Source organism: Nicotiana sylvestris, chromosome 2 (genome assembly GCF_000393655.2).
Source record: "Nicotiana sylvestris chromosome 2, ASM39365v2, whole genome shotgun sequence".
NCBI classification, from domain to species: domain Eukaryota; kingdom Viridiplantae; phylum Streptophyta; class Magnoliopsida; order Solanales; family Solanaceae; genus Nicotiana; species Nicotiana sylvestris.
In genome coordinates, this window is record NC_091058.1 from 132,718,090 (window position 1) to 132,740,360 (window position 22,271).

The 22,271-nt window shown below is 40.2% G+C and overlaps 1 protein-coding gene across 1 annotated transcript; it reads left to right on the forward strand.

The window, feature by feature from the left end:
• Window positions 1-19,996: 19,996 nt before the first annotated feature.
• On the forward strand, window positions 19,997-21,568 carry LOC138885611 (uncharacterized). The gene has a single exon (XM_070166574.1). It carries the CDS (start codon window positions 19,997-19,999, stop codon window positions 21,566-21,568), a length of 1,572 nt encoding a protein of 523 aa, XP_070022675.1.
• The last annotated feature ends 703 nt before the right edge of the window (window positions 21,569-22,271 follow it).

Genomic DNA, 22,271 nt, shown 5'->3' on the forward strand with positions numbered 1-22,271 from the left:
TATAGTTTTGTAATTTTTACTCTCTTACCGAGTTTCCCTTTCATAGGTTTGTAACAAGCTCAAGTCTGAGGTGTTCCGTCGTGAAACCAAGTTATGAGAAGCCATGGATGTGGAGAAATCCCTCAGGCTTCTCTTCGAGGAGCGGGAATACGAGTTGGCACACTTGTAGTATGAGGCGAGCCGAAGTTTGAAACAAAAGCTACCTCGAGGAGTAGGTAATGTTTGTTTCGAGAGAGTGCGTGTTTCCTCTCTTATCTTCTAAGGCTAATGTCTAGTTTATTTCGGTTGTAGAAGAAGAAGGAGGATCTAGAACACCTTATGAGCAAAGTTGGCCAAGCCAAACATGAGCATGATGAGTTAAAGGCTCGGGCAGACGCTCATACTATAGCGGAGAAAGGTGCTTTGGCTAAAGCTTCCGCCCTCGAGGTTCAACTTCGCTTAACTTGTAAGAACAGCTTGGTCCCTACGGATATGATTACCAAGCTTGAGTATGAGCTTTTGAATATAAAGGCCGAAGTTATAGATGCCAGGGCCAAAGCCATAATGAGCCAAACTAAGGCTGACAAGAAAGTGGCGATCTATTTGAAGGATGTTGCCGATGCTCGAGCTGAGCTGAGAAGGGCTCTTGACCGTGAGAGTAGGAGCAAGGAATATGCTCGGTACAAATCTTGAAGGGAAACCCTCTAGGAGATCCATGCTAGGGGCTTTGACCTCTCGGAAGAGGTGAAGCAGGCAAAGGCGGATGAACATGATGCTAAGTCCCTTTTGTCCGATGCCGAAGATAGCGAGAAAGAGACCAATGGGCCATAGTACTCGAGGGGGACGTAGATTAGGCTTTCCCTTTCTAATTCTATGTATAGTGCTTTCAAAGAACTTTGTAAATGAAGCTTGTATTCTCTCGCATACATGTATAAAAGGAAGCCCCGTGGTTTTGCTTTTCACGCATTTCCTTTTGCCTTGATATTTGTCAGTCTTTAGCCGAATGCATTGTTCTTCGGCATAAAAGGAATCCTTAGATTCATAGTATGGCCCTGGGGCTCATTGGGCTGGCCCATAGGCTCTTACACGTTTTGGTCGGTACGACCTTTTAGTATAACCTGGCGTTCGAGCTCTTATGCTTTTGCCCTTAAGCATATTTAGTTAACTATTTTGGGTCCAATCTCCGGGTCGGGTTTCGACTCGAGCTCATTTGACCCTCACGTTTTTGAATTTAAAGTTGGCCCTTAGGCTCTTACGTGTTTTGGTTGGTACGACCTTTTATATGGGCTGGCGGCAGTGACTCTTATGCATTGGGTCGGTACGACCTTTTATTAAGGGCTGGCAATAGTGTCTCTTACGCATTGAGTTGGTACGACCTCTGGTAGGCTTTATTTCTCCCTTGTTAAGGACTTTTGAAGTTGTGTTTGCCCGACACTTTGACGGTTTGATAAAAACCTCGATTGTGAGCCGTTATATGGCAATGATCGAGTACCTCGGGAGGTTTGGCTCGGCGGCTGAGTATCTCGAAGCATATAGTTTGGAACTGACATGGTTGAAGCTCTTTTGCCTATGTCGAGTGTAGCTTGTTTAACCAGTTCTTTTTGAAGTATATTCGAAGTAATTAAAGGCCTATGATTTTATAGCGACGATCGGCATCCCTAAGTCGCGTTAGTTTGGCTGGTACAGCCTTGTGATCGTAGTCATTATGTTTGGCCGGAGCATTTAGGTTCCCGAGTGAAGTATTTTTGGCGTCTATATCGAGGGTATGCCTTTTTATGGGTCTTACAAGTTCGATATATAGCCTTAACTTTAAGATCGGGATTATGCCTTTAGTAAGGTCTTACAAATTTTACATGTCTTTGAGGTCTTATAGTTTGTTTACTTGGTATTTGGTACATGTATAGTTCATGCCTTGCTTGAGGTCTTACAGATATTGTGGTTGCTCACTTGGTACAAGTGTGGTCCATGTCTTGCTTGAGGTCTTACGGATATTGTTATTGCTCACTTGGTACAAGTGTGATTCATGCCTTGCTTGAGGTCTTACAGATATTGTTGTTGCCTTATATAGGTCTTACGAGACCGAGGCTGCCTGCATGTGGTCTTATGGCCTCTGGTTTTTATAAGTCGATGGGGGTGGTGGTTGGCGGCAGTCCCGTACTCATCGAAGGTTTCTTGGCTCGAATCCATCACTTGTAAAATTGGTATTTCCTCATTAAGGTCTTACGGTTTTGGAGTTTTCAGCCCGGAGGTCATGTGATCTTGAGTTTTCGATACTAGTCCCCGAATGTTCGGGATGTTTTTGGCTCTGGAGCCGTTTTTGCAAAAATAGCAAACTCTTTTGAAACGCGAAATGCTTTGATGGAAAGTATTCTTCGATTACTTGGTACAAGTTTACATGTTTTCGCTGTTAGGGGCTCAGTTACTCTATACGGACACGGTTCGTTCAACCGTTTGGCCCGGTACATTATTTTCCTATCGAGACCCCGTTCAGCACTTCTTGGTTTTTTTGAGGAGGTGATCTTCTGGGGGGATGCCCCCCCCAGTATTCGAGGTTGATTGAAAAGGAAACCTTGAATACTTGTTGAGTCTTCCTTAGGTAGCATATAGATGTTGCCTCGTTAAAAACCTTGCCGATAAAACCCTTCTTGGGATAAAAACCCGGTCGAAGGAAAAGATTGCAATGTACGATTTTGGGACCTAAGGCCTTCGAGTTGAAAAGTGCTTCGGTTGCTTCGATCGGCGGTTCGATCAGATATCTGCATTTAGGTTAGTATAAAATGTAACTGAAAAAAAAGGGAGATGACCATACCTTAGTGATGACGGCGCTTCGGTCCTCGATGTGATTCAATCGTTTGTTATGAGGACTCGGTACGGTCCTTCATTTTGTTTAGTCAGGCGTAGACAAGAATGCAACTTGTTATCGCTATTTTCTTATTTTCTTATCCTTTGGCTCTTTTGGTGGTGGAGGTATTGGTGTCGGTGTCACATCGTGCACCACGAACATCTCTTGCTATTCTCTGTAGACGGTTTTTATCCCATCCTTCATCGGGAATTTCATCATTTGATGGAGGGTGGATGGTACTGCTCTCATGCAGTGTATCCATGTCCTCCCGAACAAGGAATTTTATCTCATGTCTCCTTCGACGACATGGAATTTGGCATTTTGGGTTGTGCCGGCCACGTTGACTAGGATGGTGATTTCCCCTTTCATATTTCTGCTCGCCATGTTGAATCCGTTGAGGACTAGAGAGGCGGGCACGATTTGGTCAAGCAGTCCGAGCTACTCTACCACCCTCGACCTGATGATATTGGTCGAGCTACCTAGATCTACAAGTACACGTTTAATTTGAAATGTATTTATAAGGAAAGAGATTACCAGTGCGTCATTGTGAGGCTGAGACAAGGTCTCGATGTCCTCGTCGCTGAATGTGAGAGTGTCCTCGGGTATGTAACCTCGAGTTTGCTTTTCTCTGGTGATGGATACTTTTGTTCTTCTGATCATGGGTTCTTGTGGAATATCGATGCCTCCTAAGATCATGTGGATGACATGTTGTGGCTCATTTGTTTCGTTATTCTTGGTCGCCTCTCGTTCTCGGAACTAATTTTTTGCCAGGTCGCTAAGGAATTCTCGGAGGTGACCTTTGTTGAGTAGTCAGGCTACTTCTTCCCGGAGTTGATGGTAATCCTCGGTCCTATGGTCGTGCGTGTTCTGAAATTCACACACTATGTTATGGTTCCTTTGCGAAGGATCTGATTGTATAGGTCGTGCATCTCTGATTTTATTGATCGCGTACACGATGTCTGAAACATCAACATTAAAGTTGTATTTCGATAAGCGGGATGCCTCCGTCGGCCCTATATGCCTATTGAATCTAGCTCTATTAGCAAGTCCCCGAGGATTCTGGCCTCGGTCCATCCTCCGATCATTGCGGGGTATGTTGCGCCTTGAGGCATTTCTTCTATCTTCAGTGTATGGTTGGTATCTTTCCTTGTTTGGCTTTGGCTCTTTTGCTGAAAGCCTGCTAGGATATACCGAGCCCGAGGGGCTCCTAGTTGGCCGTCTTTGACCCTGATCTTTGACTGGTATCGGTTGTGGACGTTCGATCAAGTCACGGAGGGATACTCGACTAAGTTCTACTTCGACTGTTTCGAAGTTACCGAGCTTCGCTCGTTCAAACCTTGAGCGAAAGGCCTGTACCGCCTAGTTGTTGGAGATCGGTGGTAGTTCCATGCGTTCCATTTGAAAGCGAGATACGAACTCTTGCAGTATCTCGTTCCCCCTTTGCTTGATCTTAAAGACGTCGGATTTCCTTGCAGCTACCTTGATGGCACCGACATGTGCCTTTATGAAAGAATCTTCCAGCATGGCAAATGAGTCTATAGAGTTAGGAGCTAGGTTGTGATACCACATCATGAACCTTTTCGAGAGTATTTTCCCGAACTTCTTCAGCAGGACGGACTCGACCTCGTCGTCCCTTAGGTCGTTGCCTTCACTGCACAAGTGTAGGCAGTGACGTGCTCATTGGGGTCCGAGGCTCTATTGTACTTCGGCATCTCAGGCATTCTGAACTTCCTTTGAATGGGTTTTGGGGCCGCTTCCTGTGGGAATGGCTTTTATACAAACTTCTTCGAATCTACACGTTTTAAAATCGGGGGTGCGCCCGGGACCCTAGAATTGTAGGTCTCTACCTTCTTGTTGTTGGCTTCTATCTTCTTTTCGCCCGACTTGATCCTCTTTGTGAGGTCCTCGAGCATCTTTATGATGGTAAGGTCGGCTGCCGACCCGTTGTTGCTTGATCTTTCTGGTACCTGCTCGGCTCGGGGATCCGTTTCTCGAGCTACCGTGCTGGGAATCTTTTGGTGGCTTTGCAACTCAGCAATCGCTAGTTGTTGTGCTTGTAGCATTTCGAAGATGACGTGAAGGCTAACCCCTTGTTCTTCCTAAGCCAGGGTTTTTTATGCTTCTTGTTGATCTTCCTGGTGTATGTTCCTGTTGGTGTGGGAGCTTATTTCGACATGTTGAGCGTTGCGCGAGACCACGTCTATGGGAATTGGTTCTGGTGCATTCTCAGGGTTTCGTGGTTGTACACCAACACCTGGAACATCCACACCATTCTCTCTGTGGTCTTCAAGATTGTTGTTTTCTCGTGCATTTACTGAGTTAGACATTTTGACCTGAAATCAAAGATCTTGGACAAGAAAAAGCATGAAAGATAACTTGTGTTATGTAGTAAAACCAGCAAAAAAATAATCACTATTAGTTTTAGCCCCACGGTGGGCGCCAAACTGTTTACCGTGAAAATGGTAATTACAATTAAATTTGATTTTGTGGTTCTAAAAATACGTGATCTATTTTTATGCTAGTTGTTAGGCAATGGATGCTAAGTAAAAGATAAAGCAAGATTGTAGCTTGAAAACGATGTGATAGTCAAACCAAACGGCTGGAGATCTGAGCCTCGAGCTGCCGTATATGGGGCATCAAGGTCAAGTCCTGTGGCTGGCTTAGGGCAATCGAGGGAAGATTAATAGTTATGAGAGCTGCAATGATGGCTCTTTATGATAAATAGAACACAATATAAGCAATAAATGATGAACAATAAATAGAACACAATATATGCAATAAATGGAAGTAATGAGATCAAGAGAATATGTTAGAGAGCAGAGAGAATGTTCTTGTATATCTAATATTGAATATCAGATGTTTACAAAATGACAAGGATCCCCTTTATATACTGGGGGAATCCCAACACAGTACAAATGCATTTATTGAAAAGATATGGGGCTGAACTAGCCCCCTAGGCTTTGCCAGCTCTAGCTACGCGCCTTGGGAATTTCCCACTTTTTCGCCATAACCATCGGTCTGAATTGCCCCGAGGTCAGGCGTTGACAGCCCTTCGGGTGTTAATCTCGACCATAATCTCAAGCCTATAGAAACATGCCTATGAAGCGTCGTAGTGACCGAAAATTGGACCCTCCGATTTTACCGTATATACTACCTAATCAGTAATCACTACTACCTTAATTAATCCTTCCCCGCTGAAACCTCACCTATGGCTAACCCATTATATATTATTGGCAGCTAATTTAAGTGCATAAACGTATCATTATTGCTTTTAACTCAAACAATATACATATATTTTTAAAAAAAATAAATGCAACATGTAGAAAATTTCCACTTCACTAGTTTAAAATTCTAGATCTACATCAAATAGAACCTCACCAAACACACAAAACATTTGGCTTATTGGTCTATGAAATATTATCAATTTTATTATTGTATGGTGAGCAAAATATAAATTAATACTACTATTCGGTAAGGGTTTTAGAAAAACTTGACAAAGGCCACCGACAACAAATAATAAAAAATACTTCGAGTTGAATTAATATTCTTCTTCCTGTAACCTTTGGTTCTCGACACTATCGTACCAAACTAACAGTACCTAAGCTACTGACATCGAAAGGTTAGGGTTATATGAGACTTCGCAATAGGGAACAAAATTAGTTGATATATATAATTACTTTAAAGAAATACCCAAAGAAATTCCTTTAATTTTTTGCCTCCCTTAATTAGTTTTTGTGTTCAGAAATAAGAACTGAAGTGGAAATTCAACAAACAAACAAAAAAAAATTGGTGTGGCAATTAATAATATGTAAATGCCATAGAGATATGATAAACGGTGATTTGCAATATAACTAATCTATCAATTAATTAAAGAGGGAAATATGATGGTTTTGGCTTTGATTAATATTTTTAGATGAAAGCTGCTATGTATTAATTAGTAATGTATGTGTGGATATTGAAAGATAAAGTAATTACTTTTTGTATACGGTTAAAACCTGGCCTATCCGATTTTATTAATTGATTGAGACTAGGAAATTGCATCGAGGGTAAGCCTCGTAATGGATCGGGCCAGAGCACGAAGACCGGGTATCGAGTTCGAGAATCGATGTGCCTGTCAAGATCGAGGCCAGCAGCAATCGAGACCAAATATGACAGACTTCGAGCAAAGCGCAATAACGGAAGTAACCGGTCGAAGATCACGACGGAAATCTCAGAATAGATCAAATCAAGGGTGATTGTTTAGGCTAATCATGAGATTTACTTCCGTAATTAGAATTGTACCATATATAGTGTATACGGTTAAAACCAGGCCTACCCGATTTTACTATTTGATCGACACCAAGGAAATATATCGAGGGTCAGCCTCGTAATGGATCGAACCAGAGCACGAAGATAAGGTATCGAGTTCGAGAATCGAGGTGCCTGTCGAAATCGAGGCCAGCAACAATCGAGACCAAATATGACAGACTTTGAGCAAAGCGCAATAACGGAAAAGTGAGATATCCGTAACCGGTCGAAGATCACGGGGAAAATCCCGGAATAGATCAAATCAAGGGCGATTGTTTAGGCTAATCATGGGATTTACTACCGTAATTAGAATTGTACCATAGATAGGATTCCTCTGCTATATAAAGATTGTTGTAATCATTTGTAGACACTTCACATTTACGGAGAAAAAAGCAATACAATATTCTCTCCTTAATTTACATTCTCTTGCTCATCTGCTTGCAATATTTTTTACTCTTCTTGCATTAACCAGTTCGAGGGCATCCGAGCTCGAGAGCTTAATTACGCTGTGACACTAGTTTGCCTTATTTTATTGTTAATTTCCATTACTAATCTTTACATTTATCAATTGGTATTAGGTGAAATCACGTATCCTTAAAATCACATTATAAACTTAATTATTATCCAGTTTTTAGGGTAAACAGTTTGGCGACCACCGTGAGGCTAAGGATAATAGTGATTGCCTTGTATTAATTCCCGTAATACACACTACTTTATGCTTGTTCTTGTGAGTATTTTTTATTTCAGGATCATGTCTAACTCGCAAGCAGTACCCACTCACGTCGATGACGGCCTTGTTTTCCATGGAGAAAACGGTAATGTAGCCGCCCTAGGGATCGAAGTGCCTCAAGCTGGCCACGAGGGAGTATCGATCGCAGACCCAGTCGATGTCAGTTTGCATGTCGCCCTAAATGCAAATCTGGGCATCGACCCTGAAAATAGTGTCCACAGAGATGCCCAACAAGCCGACCAGAATGCACACAGCAGTGAAGAAGGCGGAATTAGCCTTTGAATGATATTCAAAATGCTTCAGACTCAACAAGCTGCGATAGCGCAACTCCAAAATCAGAATCGAGCACCAAGCAGAATTGAGCTCGAAACATCACAAGAGGTTGTTCATAGAATTGAGCCTGTACTGGAGAAATCGAAGGCTAATAAATTAGGGACTGACCCTGCCATTGTTAAGATGCTTGAAGAGCTCACTAAACGGATCGAATCAAGTGAAAAGAAAATCGAGGCTAATGACAAAAAGGTAGAAACATACAACTCACGAGTTGACCAAATATCGAGGGCACCCCTGATCCTAAAGGGTTTGGATTCGAAGAAGTTCGTCCAGAAGCCTTTCCCTCAAAGTGCGGCTCTGAAGCCCATTCCTAAGAAATACCGTATGCCAAACATCCTCAAATACAATAGGACCACAGATCCTAATAAGCACATAGCTTCGTACACATGCGGAATAAAGGGAAATAACTTAGAAGACGATGAGATTGAATCTGTTCTATTGAAGAATTTTGGAGAAACTTTATCGAAGGGTGCCATGATATGGTATTCATAACTTACCACCCAACTCTATTGATTCGTTTGCCATTCTCGCAGATTCTTTTGTGAAAGCCCACGCCGGAGCCATTAAAGTTGCAAAAAGGAAATCAGACCTCTTCAAAGTAAGACAAAAGGATAACGAAATACTCAGGGAATTCTTATCTCGGTTCCAAATGGAGCGAATGGATTTTTCCCTAGCCACCGACGACTGGGCTGTTCAAGCTTTTACATAAGATCTCAACACTCAGAGCTCCATAGCTTCACAATAGTTCAAGCAAAATTTGATCGAATATCCAGCTGTCACTTGGGCCGATGTACACAATCGGTATCAATCGAAGATTAGGGTTGAAGATGATTAATTGGGAACTCCAGTTGGTTCGATTTATCCCAACAGGTCCGTGGACAAAGTTAAAAGGGACGTTGATTGAGAACCACGATCAAATAGAGATAGGTACCAGCCATACAATGGAGATCGGGGAAATAATAGGCCCGGACACAACCCTGTACGGAATGATAGAAGAAATGATTGGGGACAGAGTTCCCGGGGGCTCAAGAGCAAAATCGGTTTCATTAGGGATGTCGGGTCCAAAGAAACACCTCGACGGTCAGAATACAACTTCAGCATCGATGCGTCAGGCATTGTATCAGCCATCGGTTGGATTAAGGATACTAGATGGGCCAAACCCTTGTAGACCGATCCAGCTCAAAGGAGCCCTAATCAAATGTGCAAATACCATGGTACCCATGGTCATAAAACTGAAGACTGCAGACAACTAAGAGAGGAGGTAGCCCGTCAATTTAACGAGGATCACCTTCGAGAATTCTTAAGTGATCAGGCTAAGAACCACTTCAAAAACAAAGATTCGAACAGGCAGAATGAGCAGCAAAAGCCACAGCACGTAATTCACATGATCGTTGGTGGGGTCGATATCCCTCAAGGACCAGTATTCAACCGCACCAAAGTGAAAATTACTAGAGAAAAGTGAACTCGGGACTACTTACCAGAAGATACCTTGTCTATTAATGACGAGGACGCGAAAGGGATCGAACAACCTCACAACGATGCACAGGTAATATATATCCTTATGAATAAAATTCAAGTTAAACATGTGTTGATTGATCCAGGTAGTTCAGCAAATATTATTCGATCAAGGGTCGTAGAGTGGATCGACCTCCAAGATCAGATCGTGCCCGCAACTCGAGTACTTAACGATTTCAATATGGCGAGTGAGACCACCAAAGGAGAGATCATTTTGCCAGCTAATGTAGCCGTAACCATCCAAGATACAAAGTTCCATGTGATTGAGGGTGACATGAGGTACAACGCACTGCTCGGAAGGCTTGGATACATAACTTGAGAGTAGTACCTTTGACGCTTCATCAAGTTCTGAAGTTCCCAACTTCGGAAGGAGTCAAAACGATGTACGTGAACAACTCTCCACCAAAGAAATGTTAGCAATTGAGGAAGTGATACCAGTATCGGCGCTTTCACCAACAAAGAAATTGGAGTCGAAAGGTAAGTTTGAAGTCAAATAGCAACCACAGGCACCGGCCTCGTCCCCATCAGAGGACCAAAAGATCTTCGAGGATGAAGATTATATGATACCTCGAACCTTTATAACCCTCAATGATTCTGATGCAACGAAGTCGACGGTTGAAGAGCTGGAACAACTCAACTAATCGAGCATCTTCCCGATCGAAAGGTATACCTAGGCACGGGGTTAACTCCCGAGCTCAGGAAAAAACTCGTTCAATTCCCTTTAAATAACATGGATTGTTTTGCATGGTCCTACCTAGATATGACAGGGATCCCACCGGAGGTCACAACACATCGATTGAGACTGGACCCGAAGTTTAGACCGGTAAAACAAAAGAGAAGGCCCCAGTCCGAGGTAAAACATGCATTCATCAAGGACGAGGTAACCAAACTTCTCAAAATAGGGTCCATTCGGGAAGTAAAATATCCCGAATGGTTAGCAAACATAGTTGTAGTCCCTAAAAAGGGAAACAAACTTAGAATGTGCGTAGATTATAAAAATATAAACAAAGCATGTCCCAAAGACTCTTTTCCTCTGCCGAATATCGATCGCATGATCGATGCCACGGCCAGCCACGAGATCTTTAGTTTTCTCGACACTTATTCCAGGTGAAATCAAATTCAAATAAACCCGGAGGATCAGGAAAAGACTTCATTCATCACTAAGTATGGCACCTATTGTTATAATGTAATGTCGTTTGGGCTAAAAAATGCTAGTGCTACTTACCAACGCCTAGTGAATCGAATGTTTGAAGAACAAATAGGTAAATCAATGGAGGTATATATTGACGATATGCTAGTTAAGTCCCTACGTGCAGAGGACCATTTGACACATTTGCAGGAAACTTTCAGCATATTGAGAAAATACAACATGAAGCTCAATCCTGAGAAATGTGCATTCAGGGTCGGTTCGGGCAAGTTCCTCGGCCTTATGGTGTCAAATCAGGGAATCGAGATCAACCCCGATAAAAACAAGGCAATCGAAGACATCACAGTTGTGGATAGTGTTAAGGCCGTACAAAGATTAACGGGGTGGATAGCTGCCTTAGGCCGGTTCATCTCGAGGTCTTCAGATCGAAGTCACAGGTTCTTATCACTGCTCAAAAAGAAGAACAATTTTGCTTGGACCCTGGAATGCCAACAGGCGTTGGAAGAATTAAAGCGGTATCTTTCGAGCCCACCATTGCTTCATACTCCGAAAGCGGACGAGCAACTCTACTTATATTTGGTAGTCTCAGAAGTTGCGGTAAGTGGTGTCCAAGTTCGAGAATAACAAGGTACGCAATTTCATGTTTACTATATTAGTCAAACTTTAGGTGAAGCCGAGACTTGGTATCCACATTTAGAAAAACTAGTGCTTGCTCTAATAAGCGCCTCTAGGAAATTAAAATCATATTTTCAGTGCCACCCAATTCGTATGGTGACCACTTATCCTCTTTGTAATTTTCTGCACAAGCTCAAACTCTCGGACCGATTGGCTAAATGGGTCGTTGAAATCAGTGGGTATGATATCGAGTATCAGCCCCGAATGGCCATCAAGTCTCAAATCTTAGCAGACTTCGTGGCCAAATTTGCGCCAGCCATCGTACCCGAGGTCAAAAAGAAACTTTTGTTAAAAACGAGTACATCTTCGGGGGGTGTACCCTTTTCACAAATGGTGCTTCGAATGTGAAGGGGTCCCGGCTATGCATCATTTTGAAGCAACCCATAGGTAATATAATTAGACAATCTATCAAAACCCTTATGTTGACTAACAATGAGGCCGAGTATGAGGCCATGATTACAGGTCTCGAGCTGGCTAAAAGCTTGGGAGCAGAGGTCATTGAAGCCAAGTGTGATTCCCTACTTGTGGTTAACCAAGGCCACAGAACTTTCGAGGTTCGAGAAGATTGAACGCAAAAGTACTTAGACAAACTACAAGTGTCTTTACATCTATTCAAGGAATGGACACTGCAGCACGCACCTCAAGAACAAAATAGCGAGGCCAATGCTCTTGCAAATTTGGGGCCATCAAAGATGATGAACTTAGCTAGGGGACTATCGTACAACTTTCAAGGTCAGTAATCGAAGAAGCGCATTCCAAAATAAACTCCACAAGTCTAACCTAGGATTGGAGGAATAAGTACATCGAATACCTAAAGAACGGGAAACTTTCATCGTATCCTAAAGAATCAAGGACTCTATGCACTACGGCTGCACGGTTCACTTTAGCCGAAGATGGAATACTATATAGGATAACTTTCGATGGGCCACAACAAAATGTTTGGGACCAGGTGACACCGATTATGTTCTACGAGAAATTCACGAGGGCACTTGCAGAAACCATTCTAGTGCTGAGTCATTGGTCCACAAAGTCACCAGAGCAGGATAATATTGGGCCGATATGGGAAAAGACACTAAAGAATTTGTGCGAAAATGCGACAAGTGCCAAAGATATGCACCAATAATCCACCTGCCCGGAGTACAACTTCATTCAGTCTTATCCCTATGGCGGTTCATGAAATGGGGAATGGATATCATCGGCCCTCTACCGTCGGCCTCGGGTAAAGCTAAATTCATTTTATTTATGACTGACTATTTCTCTAAGTGGGTTGAAGCACAGGCTTTTGAGAAAGTCAAAGAAAAAGAAGTTATAGACTTCATCTGGGATCACATCATATGGCGATTTGGGATACCCGCTGAGATAGTATGCAACAATGGAAAACATTTTATCGGCAGCAAAATAACAAAGTTCCTCAAAGATCACAAAATAAAAAGGATCTTGTCGACTCCATATCATCCTAGTGGAAACGGACAGGCCGAATCAACAAACAAGACCATCATTCAGAATCTAAAGAAAAGATTGAACGACGCTAAGGGAAAATGGAGAGAAATTTTACCCGAGGTCCTTCGGGTGTATCGAACAATGACAAAATCCAGTATGGGGGGAACATTGTTCTACTTAGTATATGGCATCGAAGCTCTGATCCTGGTCGAAGTCGGGGAACCTAGTGTCAGGTTTTGATATACAACGGAAGAGTCAAACCACAAGACTATGAATACAAGCCTCAAATTGGTAGATGAAAAATGGAAAGTCGCCCTTGTCCGAATGGCAGCACAAAAGCAGCGCATTGAAAGGTACTACAACTGAAGATCCAATCTTCGCCACTTTCAAACCGGAGACTTAGTTCTGAGAAAAGTCACCTTCAATACTCGAAACCCAAATGAAGGAAAGCTCGATCCGAATAGGGAGGGACCGTATCAGGTCCTCAATATTGTTGGAAAAGGATCCTACAAACTTAGCACGATGGACGGCGAGCAATTACCAAACAATTAGAACGTATCACTTCTCAAATAATATTACGGATAAGGTACAACCTTCTACAATTTTCGTTTATATTTTATACTAACCAACTGCAGATGTTCGATCAAAGACATCAAGGAGTTCTTCAACACAAAGACCTTAGGTTTTAAAGCACACGTTGCACTCTTTTTCCCTTAGATGGATTTTTGTCTTGAATGGGTTTTTTTGATGAGGTTTTTAATGAGGCAACAATTATTTGTGCTACTTGGGGACAATTCAACAATATCCGAGGCTTTTTCTTAATCAACCTTGAATACTGGGGGGCATCACCCTCGGATGTCAACTTCCTTACAAGAAAGATACTTTGTGTCAACTAGGTCTCGATAGGTAAAAAATTTTAAGGGCCAAATGGTCAAACGAACCGTGCCCATATAGATTACTCGAGCCCTAAAAAGCAAACATGTACGCATGAATAATTTATGAAGAGAAGTATTTTTCTTTGCCAAAAGTTTTGTGTCTTAGAAAATTTTACTTCATGATTTCGTACTTATGATCTATTGCGGAAACTGGCTCGAAGGCCGAGTTACTTGGGGACTGCCATCTGAAAATCGACATGTTCGAATACTAAAATCTCGAGATCGTAAGACCTTAAAAAGGAAACCTTCAATTTCATAGGCCACGGCCACACTATTCGGGGACTGATACTTCGAACAAGTTCGAATTATAATTGCGAAACAAGCCCAAAGGGCAAATCGCAAGTTAAAGGCTACGGCCAAACTAACACGGTTCGGAAACTTCTGAATTCCGTAACAAAATAGGCCATCTAATATTTTTGCAAAACCGGTTAAAAGGTCTACCCTCGGTAGAATTACAAAGGGTTTCGATAACATCAACCCTCTAAAACCTTAAGGGGTACCAAATTGTTCGAACTCTCGAACAAGCTTATACTAAGGCATAACAAAGTAAAGAGTTCAATAACACTAACCCTCGAAAATCCTAATGGGTACAAATTTATCTCGTGCTAAGGCATAATAAATTTTTACATGATTGACTTTCTAAGCCGAAAAGGGTAAAAAGCCATTCTTTTAAGGCCATATCGGCCTAATTCAAGAGCCTAAGGGCCATTTTATTCTTTGAGTTCGAGAAATCCTCACTCAACAAAAGCATAAGGGTCATCCTACTTCGAGTTCGAGCAAATACTCACTCGATTATAAAGACTTCGATTAAATTTCCTAAGTGTCGTACTCATGAAAGAAATTTTCACAAGGCATGAATAAAACAGAATTTTCACAAAATAGAAGTTGAAGACAAGTCAGAAAGAAAATAGATCTTTCATATAAACAAAAATATTTACAAGGACCATTCAGGATCCTACACAAAAGTTCAAAAAACAAAAAATTCTAAGTGCCTAATTTTCCTCGGGAGCTACCCCGCTCTTGAATCCACTAACACTCCTGGAATCATCATCATCGGAAAAGAGCAACTCTTTGTCTTCTGCCTCGAGCTCTTTCGCATTCTCGATCTCGGCAGCATGGTTGAAGCCACGAGCATGAATCTCATCGAGAGTCTCTCTGCGAGACTGGTACTTGGTATGCTCGGCAGCCCAGTATGATTGAGTCTGAGTGGTATCAGCAACTTCCTTTGCTCGGGCTTGAGCAACTTCAGCATCAGCTTGGTAGACGGCCACGATTGCCTTCGCGTCTGCCTTTACTTTTTTTGCCTCAGACATTGCCTTTGCAAGTTTGGCGACCAACCGAGCCTCGAGCTCCTTAGGCCTTTACAAGGTATCGAGTTCAAGAATTAAGGTGCCTGTCGAGATTGAGGCCAGCAGCAATCGAGATCAAATATGACAGACTTCGAGCAAAGCGCAATAACGGAAAAGCGAGATATCCGTAACCGGTCGAAGATCACAGCAGAAATCCTGGAACACATCAAATCAAGGGCGATTGTTTAGACTAATCATGGAATTTACTTCCGTAATTAGTATTGTACCATTGATAGGAATCATATGCTATATATAGAGGGTTGTAATCATTTTGTAGACACTTCACATTCACAGAGAAAAAGCAATACGATATTCTCTCCTTAATTTACATTCTTTTGCTCATCAGCTTGTCATATTTTTTTTACTCTTCTTGCATTAACCAGTTTGAGGGTATTCGAGCCCGAGAGCTTAATTACGTTGTGACACTGGTTTGCCTTATTTTATTGTCAATTGCCATAGCTAATCTTTACATTTATCAATTGGTATTAGGTGAAATCACGTATCCTTAAATCACATTATATGTTTAATTGTTATCCAGTTTTTAGGGTAAACATATAGGATTCCTTTACTATATAAAGAGGGTTCTAAGCATTTTATAAACACCTTACATTCACGCAGATCAAAGCAATACAATATTTTCTCTCTAATTTACATTCTCATATTCATCAGCTTGTTACATTTAAACTGTTTTTGCAAAACAAGCTCGAGGGCTAAATTTTGGTCAAGCACTGGTTTGCTTTACTTTATTGTCAATTTCCATTACTAATCTTTACATTTATCAATTGGTATTAGGTGAAATCATGTATCCTTAAAACCACATTATAAGTTTAATTGTTATCTAGTGTTTAAGGTAAACAGTTTGGTGCCCACCATGGGGCTAAGGATAATAGTGATTGCCTAGTATTAATTCTTGTAACACACACTACTTTATGCTTTTTCTTGTATGTGTTTTTAATTTCTGGGTTAGCATGTCTAACTCGCAAGCAGTACCCACTCACGCCGATGAAAGCCTCGGTTTCCAATGAGAAAATGATAATGTAGCCGCCCCGGAGATTGAAGTGCCTCAAGCTGGCCATGAGGGAATGCCGATTGGAGACCCCATCGATGTCAGTTTGCACGTCGCCCTAAATGCAAATCTAGACGTCAACCCTTGAAATAGTGTCCGCAGAGATGCCCGGCTAGTCGATCAAAATGTAGAGAGCGGTGGGAAAGGCGGAATTAGACTTCAAATGATATTTGAAATGTTGCAGACTCAACAAGTTGCAATAGCACAACTCCAAAATCAGTATCGAGCTTGAAATATCACAAGAAGTTGTTCATAGAGTCGAGCCTGTACTGGAGAAATTGAATGCCAATGAATCGGGGACAGAAACCCGCCATTGTGAAGATGCTTGAAGAGCTCACTAAACGGATCGAATCAAGTGAAAAGAAAATTGATGCTAATGACAAAAGGTAGAAACATACAACTCACTGGTTGACCAAATACTGGGGGCACCTCCGATCCTAAAGGGTTTGGATTAGAAGAAGTTCGTGCAGAAGCCTTTCCCTCAAAGTGAGGCTCCGAAGCCCATTCCTAAGAAATTCCATATGCCATATATCCCCAAATACAATGGGACCGCCGATCCTAATGAGCACGTCACTTATTACACATGTGGAATAAAGGGAAATGACTTAGAAAATGATGAGATTGAATCCGTTCTATTGAAGAAATTTGGAGAAACTTTATCAAAGGGTGCCATGATATGGTATCATAACTTATGACCCAACTGTATTGATTCATTTTTTATGCTCGCACATTCTTTTGTGAAGGCACACACCGGAGCTATTAAGGTTGCAACAAGGAAATCAGACCTCTTCAAAGTAAGACAAAAGGATAAAGAGATGCTCAGGGAATTCGCATCTCGGTTCCAAATAAAGCGAATGGATTTGTCTCCAGTCACCGACGATTGGGTTGTTCAAGATTTTACACAAGGTCTCACCGCTTGGAGTTCCATATCTTCACAATAATTGAAGCAAAATTTGATCGAATATCCAGTTGTCACTTGGGCCGATGTACACAATCGGTATCAAACGAAGATTAGGTTCGAAGATGATCAGTTGGGAACTCCAGTTGGTTCAGTTTATCCCAACAGGTCCGTGGACAGAGTTAAAATGGACGCTGATCAGGAACCACGAACAAATAGAGATAGATACCAGACGTACAGTGGATAACGGAGAAATAAAAGATATGGACGCAACCCCATACAAAATGATAGAAGGAATGATCGAGGACAGAGCTCCCGGGGGCTTATGAGTAAAAGTGGTTTCGATGGGGATGTCGGGCCCAAAGAGGCACTCGACTGTTAGAATACAACTTCAGCATCGATGTATCAGGTATTGTATCAGCCATTGGTCAGATTAAGGATACTAGGTGGCCTAGACCCTTACAAACCGATCCAACTCAAAGGAACCCCAATCAAATGTGTAAATACCATGGTACCCATGGTCATAAAATTGAAGACTGCAGACAGTTAAGGGAGGAGGTAGCTCGTCTATTCAACGAGGGTCACCTTCGAGAATTTTTAAGTGATCGGGCTAAGAACCACTTCAAAGAGATTCGAACAGGCAGAACGAGCAGGAAGAGCTACAACACGTAATTTACATGATCATTGGTAGGGTCAATATCCCTCAAGGACCAGTATTCAAATGCACCAAAGTGACAATCACTAGAGAAAAACGAACTCGGGACTAAACGTGTGTTGATTTATCTAGGTAGTTCACCAAATATTATTCGGTCAAGGGTCGTAGAGCATGATGACTATAAAATATTTATATATTATATACTTAAAAATAAATTATTTTAAATAATATATATATATGTCAATTATCTGTATTTTCTAATAGTATTTTGTAGGAAATAAAAATATCATGATAAAGCAAATAAAGGAATAAAAAGAGAAGCACGAGGCAGCATGTCAAAAGAACCACGAGACATCATGGCAATAGAAGCACGACGCATCATGGAAATAGAAGCACGACGCATCATGGAAAAATAACCACGAGGCATCGTGGCACCTTATGAGATTTGAATTCTATAAATAGGATGTTTGTGTTGAAAGGAGGAGGAAGATCATATGTGCCTAATTAACAACTTTTCTCTAGTTTTGGTCTTTGCTTCTTTTTTTATCTATTTCATTTTATCTTGTAGTCTTTGAATTTTCTAAGAGTGTTGATAGTATTTTAAGAATTTCTTTCTTTGTGAGATTTAAATACTCCATAATGGAGTAATCTCTTTTGTTGGGATAGTTGATGAAGCTCGATAGCGTTATAATATTAATCTCAATTTTACTACATGCTTGACCTGAAACTTTCTAATTATATTTCTATATTGTGCTGGAATATTAGTTTTAATTAATTATTATCACTTCTATCTATTTATTCTCCAAAGTTAGTTGTATGTCAATTTTGTAATTCTCACGAAGCAAAATTAATATACGATAACTATTGGGTAAAATAATAGAGTGAGAGTAATTCTTTTTAAGCTATCATTCCAAGTCTGTAATCTTGCTTACTTCCATTCTAATTCTCACGGAGGAGTTGTAGTTGGAAACATTATTGATTTTTAGTAAAAAGTAATCGCAAGAGGTTTTTGCTATCTTTTAGCACAATTCAGTCAAGAAAATTATTTCAGTTTAATCGTCACAAGTAATATATCAATTGATTTACATAACCTCGTGGAGTGTTGTTAATTGATTATTTCTTAGTGAGCAAAATATAATTGTATTAGCAATAAACAGTTATTCCTAAGAGAAATATATGTAGAAGCTAAGATTTTATTATTATCACGCTATCGAGTGAATTCAATGATTCCCAACTCTTTTTAAATATAAATCTTCCGAAAGTTATTTAGTTTCAACTTAAGCAATTTAAATTTTCAACAAACAAAACTTCATCAATTTGATTCGCTCAAATAGTAGTAAGAACATTATAAGTTTGTAGCTAGATTTTCCAATATCTATGGGACGATATCATAAACTATACTAGAATTTAATAGAGTACGAGTAGCAAAATCTTATATGCATTGGCCTCGTCATATTTTTGGCGCCGTTGTCGGGGATTGGCATAAGTCTACTTCAGACTAAATATTCTGTTACTAATTTGGGGATTTATTATTAGTATTATTATCTTTGCTATCAATGTTTACTAAATATTACTACTATTACTTTTACTATTACAAGTACTAACATCTTATACAAGTGTTATTATCATTTATCCTTCTTATCATCATTATAGCATAGCAGTGACTATTATTAATACTAGTACTACTTGTAACTATATTCTATATTAGTATTATATTATTATTTTCCATCGTTAGTTATTGTTACTACTAACTGATTTCGTTTACCATTTTTTTTCATAACATCTATTGCTAATTAGTACTAATATAATTACTATTATCGTATACAACAACAACAACAACAACAACAACAACAACAACATTATCATACTACTATTTTTATTTGATCGCTTATTATTTTTGTCATCTTTGTAATCTTTGTTGTCCTTGTTATTCATTACTTTCTTTTAATTATTTTCTTCTAAGTACTACTACTACTACTACAATTTTAGGAGTTAAGTTCAGCTTGTTTTTTTTAGAATTTTAAGTAGTTTATGATCCGCTCTTCTATAAAAGAGTTGGTCAATTACAATCCTGAAATTGAAAGATCTCTTCAATTTTGCAGGAAAGGACAAGCATTATCTTCCCAAAGCATAGCTTCTTAAGGTATGGAGAATCAGGAAGTAAGCAACCCACGCGAAGTACCACCACCAGTCCAAATAGAGGATCAATTTGATGAAGTGGCGCCAAGGCCAGCAAACAGAATCCTAAGGGATTATGCTAGACCTGACCGCTTCAACTATGAATCTAGTGTCAGAAAATCTCCAGTGGCAGCCAACAACTTTAAAATCAGGACTGGCCTGATTCAAACAATTCAACAGTCTTGCATCTTCACTGGAGACGCAAGTGAAGATCCATACAGTCATTTAATTGACTTTTTGGAACTTGTTGAAACAGCTAAGTATAATGGAGTACCTCCTGAAGCTATCAAGTTAAGGCTATTTCCTTTCTCTTTAAAAGGAGATACCAAGACTTGGTTGCGAAGTTTGCCACAAGGTTCCATTACCACATGGGATCAAATGACTCAGAAATTTTTAAACAAATATTTTTCCCCTGCTAAAACCATAAAGTTAAGACAAGATATATCTAATTTCTTGCAGACTGACACAGAGTCAGTTTATCAAGCTTGGGAAATGTTAAAAGCAATGTTAAGAAAATGTCCACACCACGATATTCTTGAACATATACTATTGTATATTTTTTATCACGGGCTAAAACCCTCTTCTAGAAATGTGATAGATGCAGCTGCAGGAGGTTCAGTAATGGGAAAAACAACAGAGGAAGCATTGCAATTGTTGAATGAAATTTCTGAGAATGTCATCCAATGGCCATCTGAGTGTATAATTATCAAGAAGGCCGCTACAGTAAATCAGGTTGATGCTTTAAATACACTAACACATCAAATTGTTTCTTTGTCACAAAAGTTTGAAACTTTTCAGGTGAATACACAACAACCAAGTCAATTTGAGGCTTGTGACATGTGTGGAGGAAATCATCAGAACCATGAATGTCAAGCAACCAATCACAATGATGAACATGTCAATGTCATAGGTTACAAGCAGTATCCTTTTGGAAGTCCAATGGCACAGAAACATCCAAGATTTCAATGGAGCAATCCAAATGGTGCAGAGAACTCTCAAAGCTTCCAGAAGCAACAAATACAGGGTCCACCCGGATACCAGAATCCAAACCATGGTCAATCAAACTTTAGACCTTATCAACAAGCAGGGCCCTATCAGCAAAGGCCTCAACAAGCTCATTCAAGTCTTGATGATCTTCTGTATAAGTATATTAAGGTCACTGATGAAAAGATGGAGAGCCAAAATTCATCCCTCAAAAATCTGGAAATACAGTTGAGCCAATTGGCAGCTCTTGTTTCAGAAAAGATTCAAGGTCCCTTACCAAGCAATACAGAGAAAAACCCAAAAGAGCACCTTAAGGTCATCACCTTACGGTCAGGTAAGGAGCTTGATGAACCCTATGCAGACCAGTCAGAACAACAGGTAAACAACAGTAAGAATGTTGAAATACCCTCTGAACCGTCTGAAAAGAATAAAGTCAAGAAAAAAGAAGAAAAAAATATTGAAAAATTGACTCCTCTCCCTGTGACTATTCCCTTTCCACAAAAAATGAAAAGAGAAAAGTTTGACAACCAATTTGCAAAATTTTGGAGATTTTAAAACAAATTCACATCAATATTCCTTTTACTGATGCTTTATTACAAATGTCTTCATATGCCAAATTCTTAAAGGAAATTTTGTCAAGTAAAAGAAAATTAGAAGAAGTTTTTGTGGTAATGCTTACGGAAAAATGCAGTGTTATACTTCAAAATAAGCTACCACAAAAACGTGGTGATCCAGGCAGCTTTACAATTCCATGCACTTTGGGAGGAGTATATTTTGAAAAAGTACTTTGTGATTCTGGAGGTTCAATAAATTTAATGTCATTTTCTATCTTTAAAAAGTTAGATCTTGGTGAAATAAAAGACACAAGTGTTTCTCTTCAGTTTGCAGATCAAAGTACTAAGAAACCTAAGGGAATAATTGAAAATGTACTCGTAAGAGTAGATAAGTTTGTTTTCCCCCTAGATTTTATAGTACTTGAAATGAAAGAATGTCCTAATGAACCAATAATTTTAGGTAGATCATTTCTTGCTACAGGAAAAGCAATTATAGATGTTCATCAAGGACAATTAATTTTAAGAGTTGATGAAGAAAGAGTCATATTTGATATGCAAAAGATACTAAGATATTCAAGAGATGAAACATCATCTTTATGTTTTTCAATTGACATGATTGGTTATCTTACAGATGAATTCAAAGATGATCAATTAATTCCAGATTCAATGGAAAGATGCTTGATCAAATCAGGCACCACACAGGA

What these genes read in the sequence shown, in the direction of transcription:
- LOC138885611 (XM_070166574.1), top strand. Translation starts at nt 19,997, where the DNA reads ATGGAGAATCAGGAAGTAAGCAACCCACGCGAAGTACCACCACCAGTC.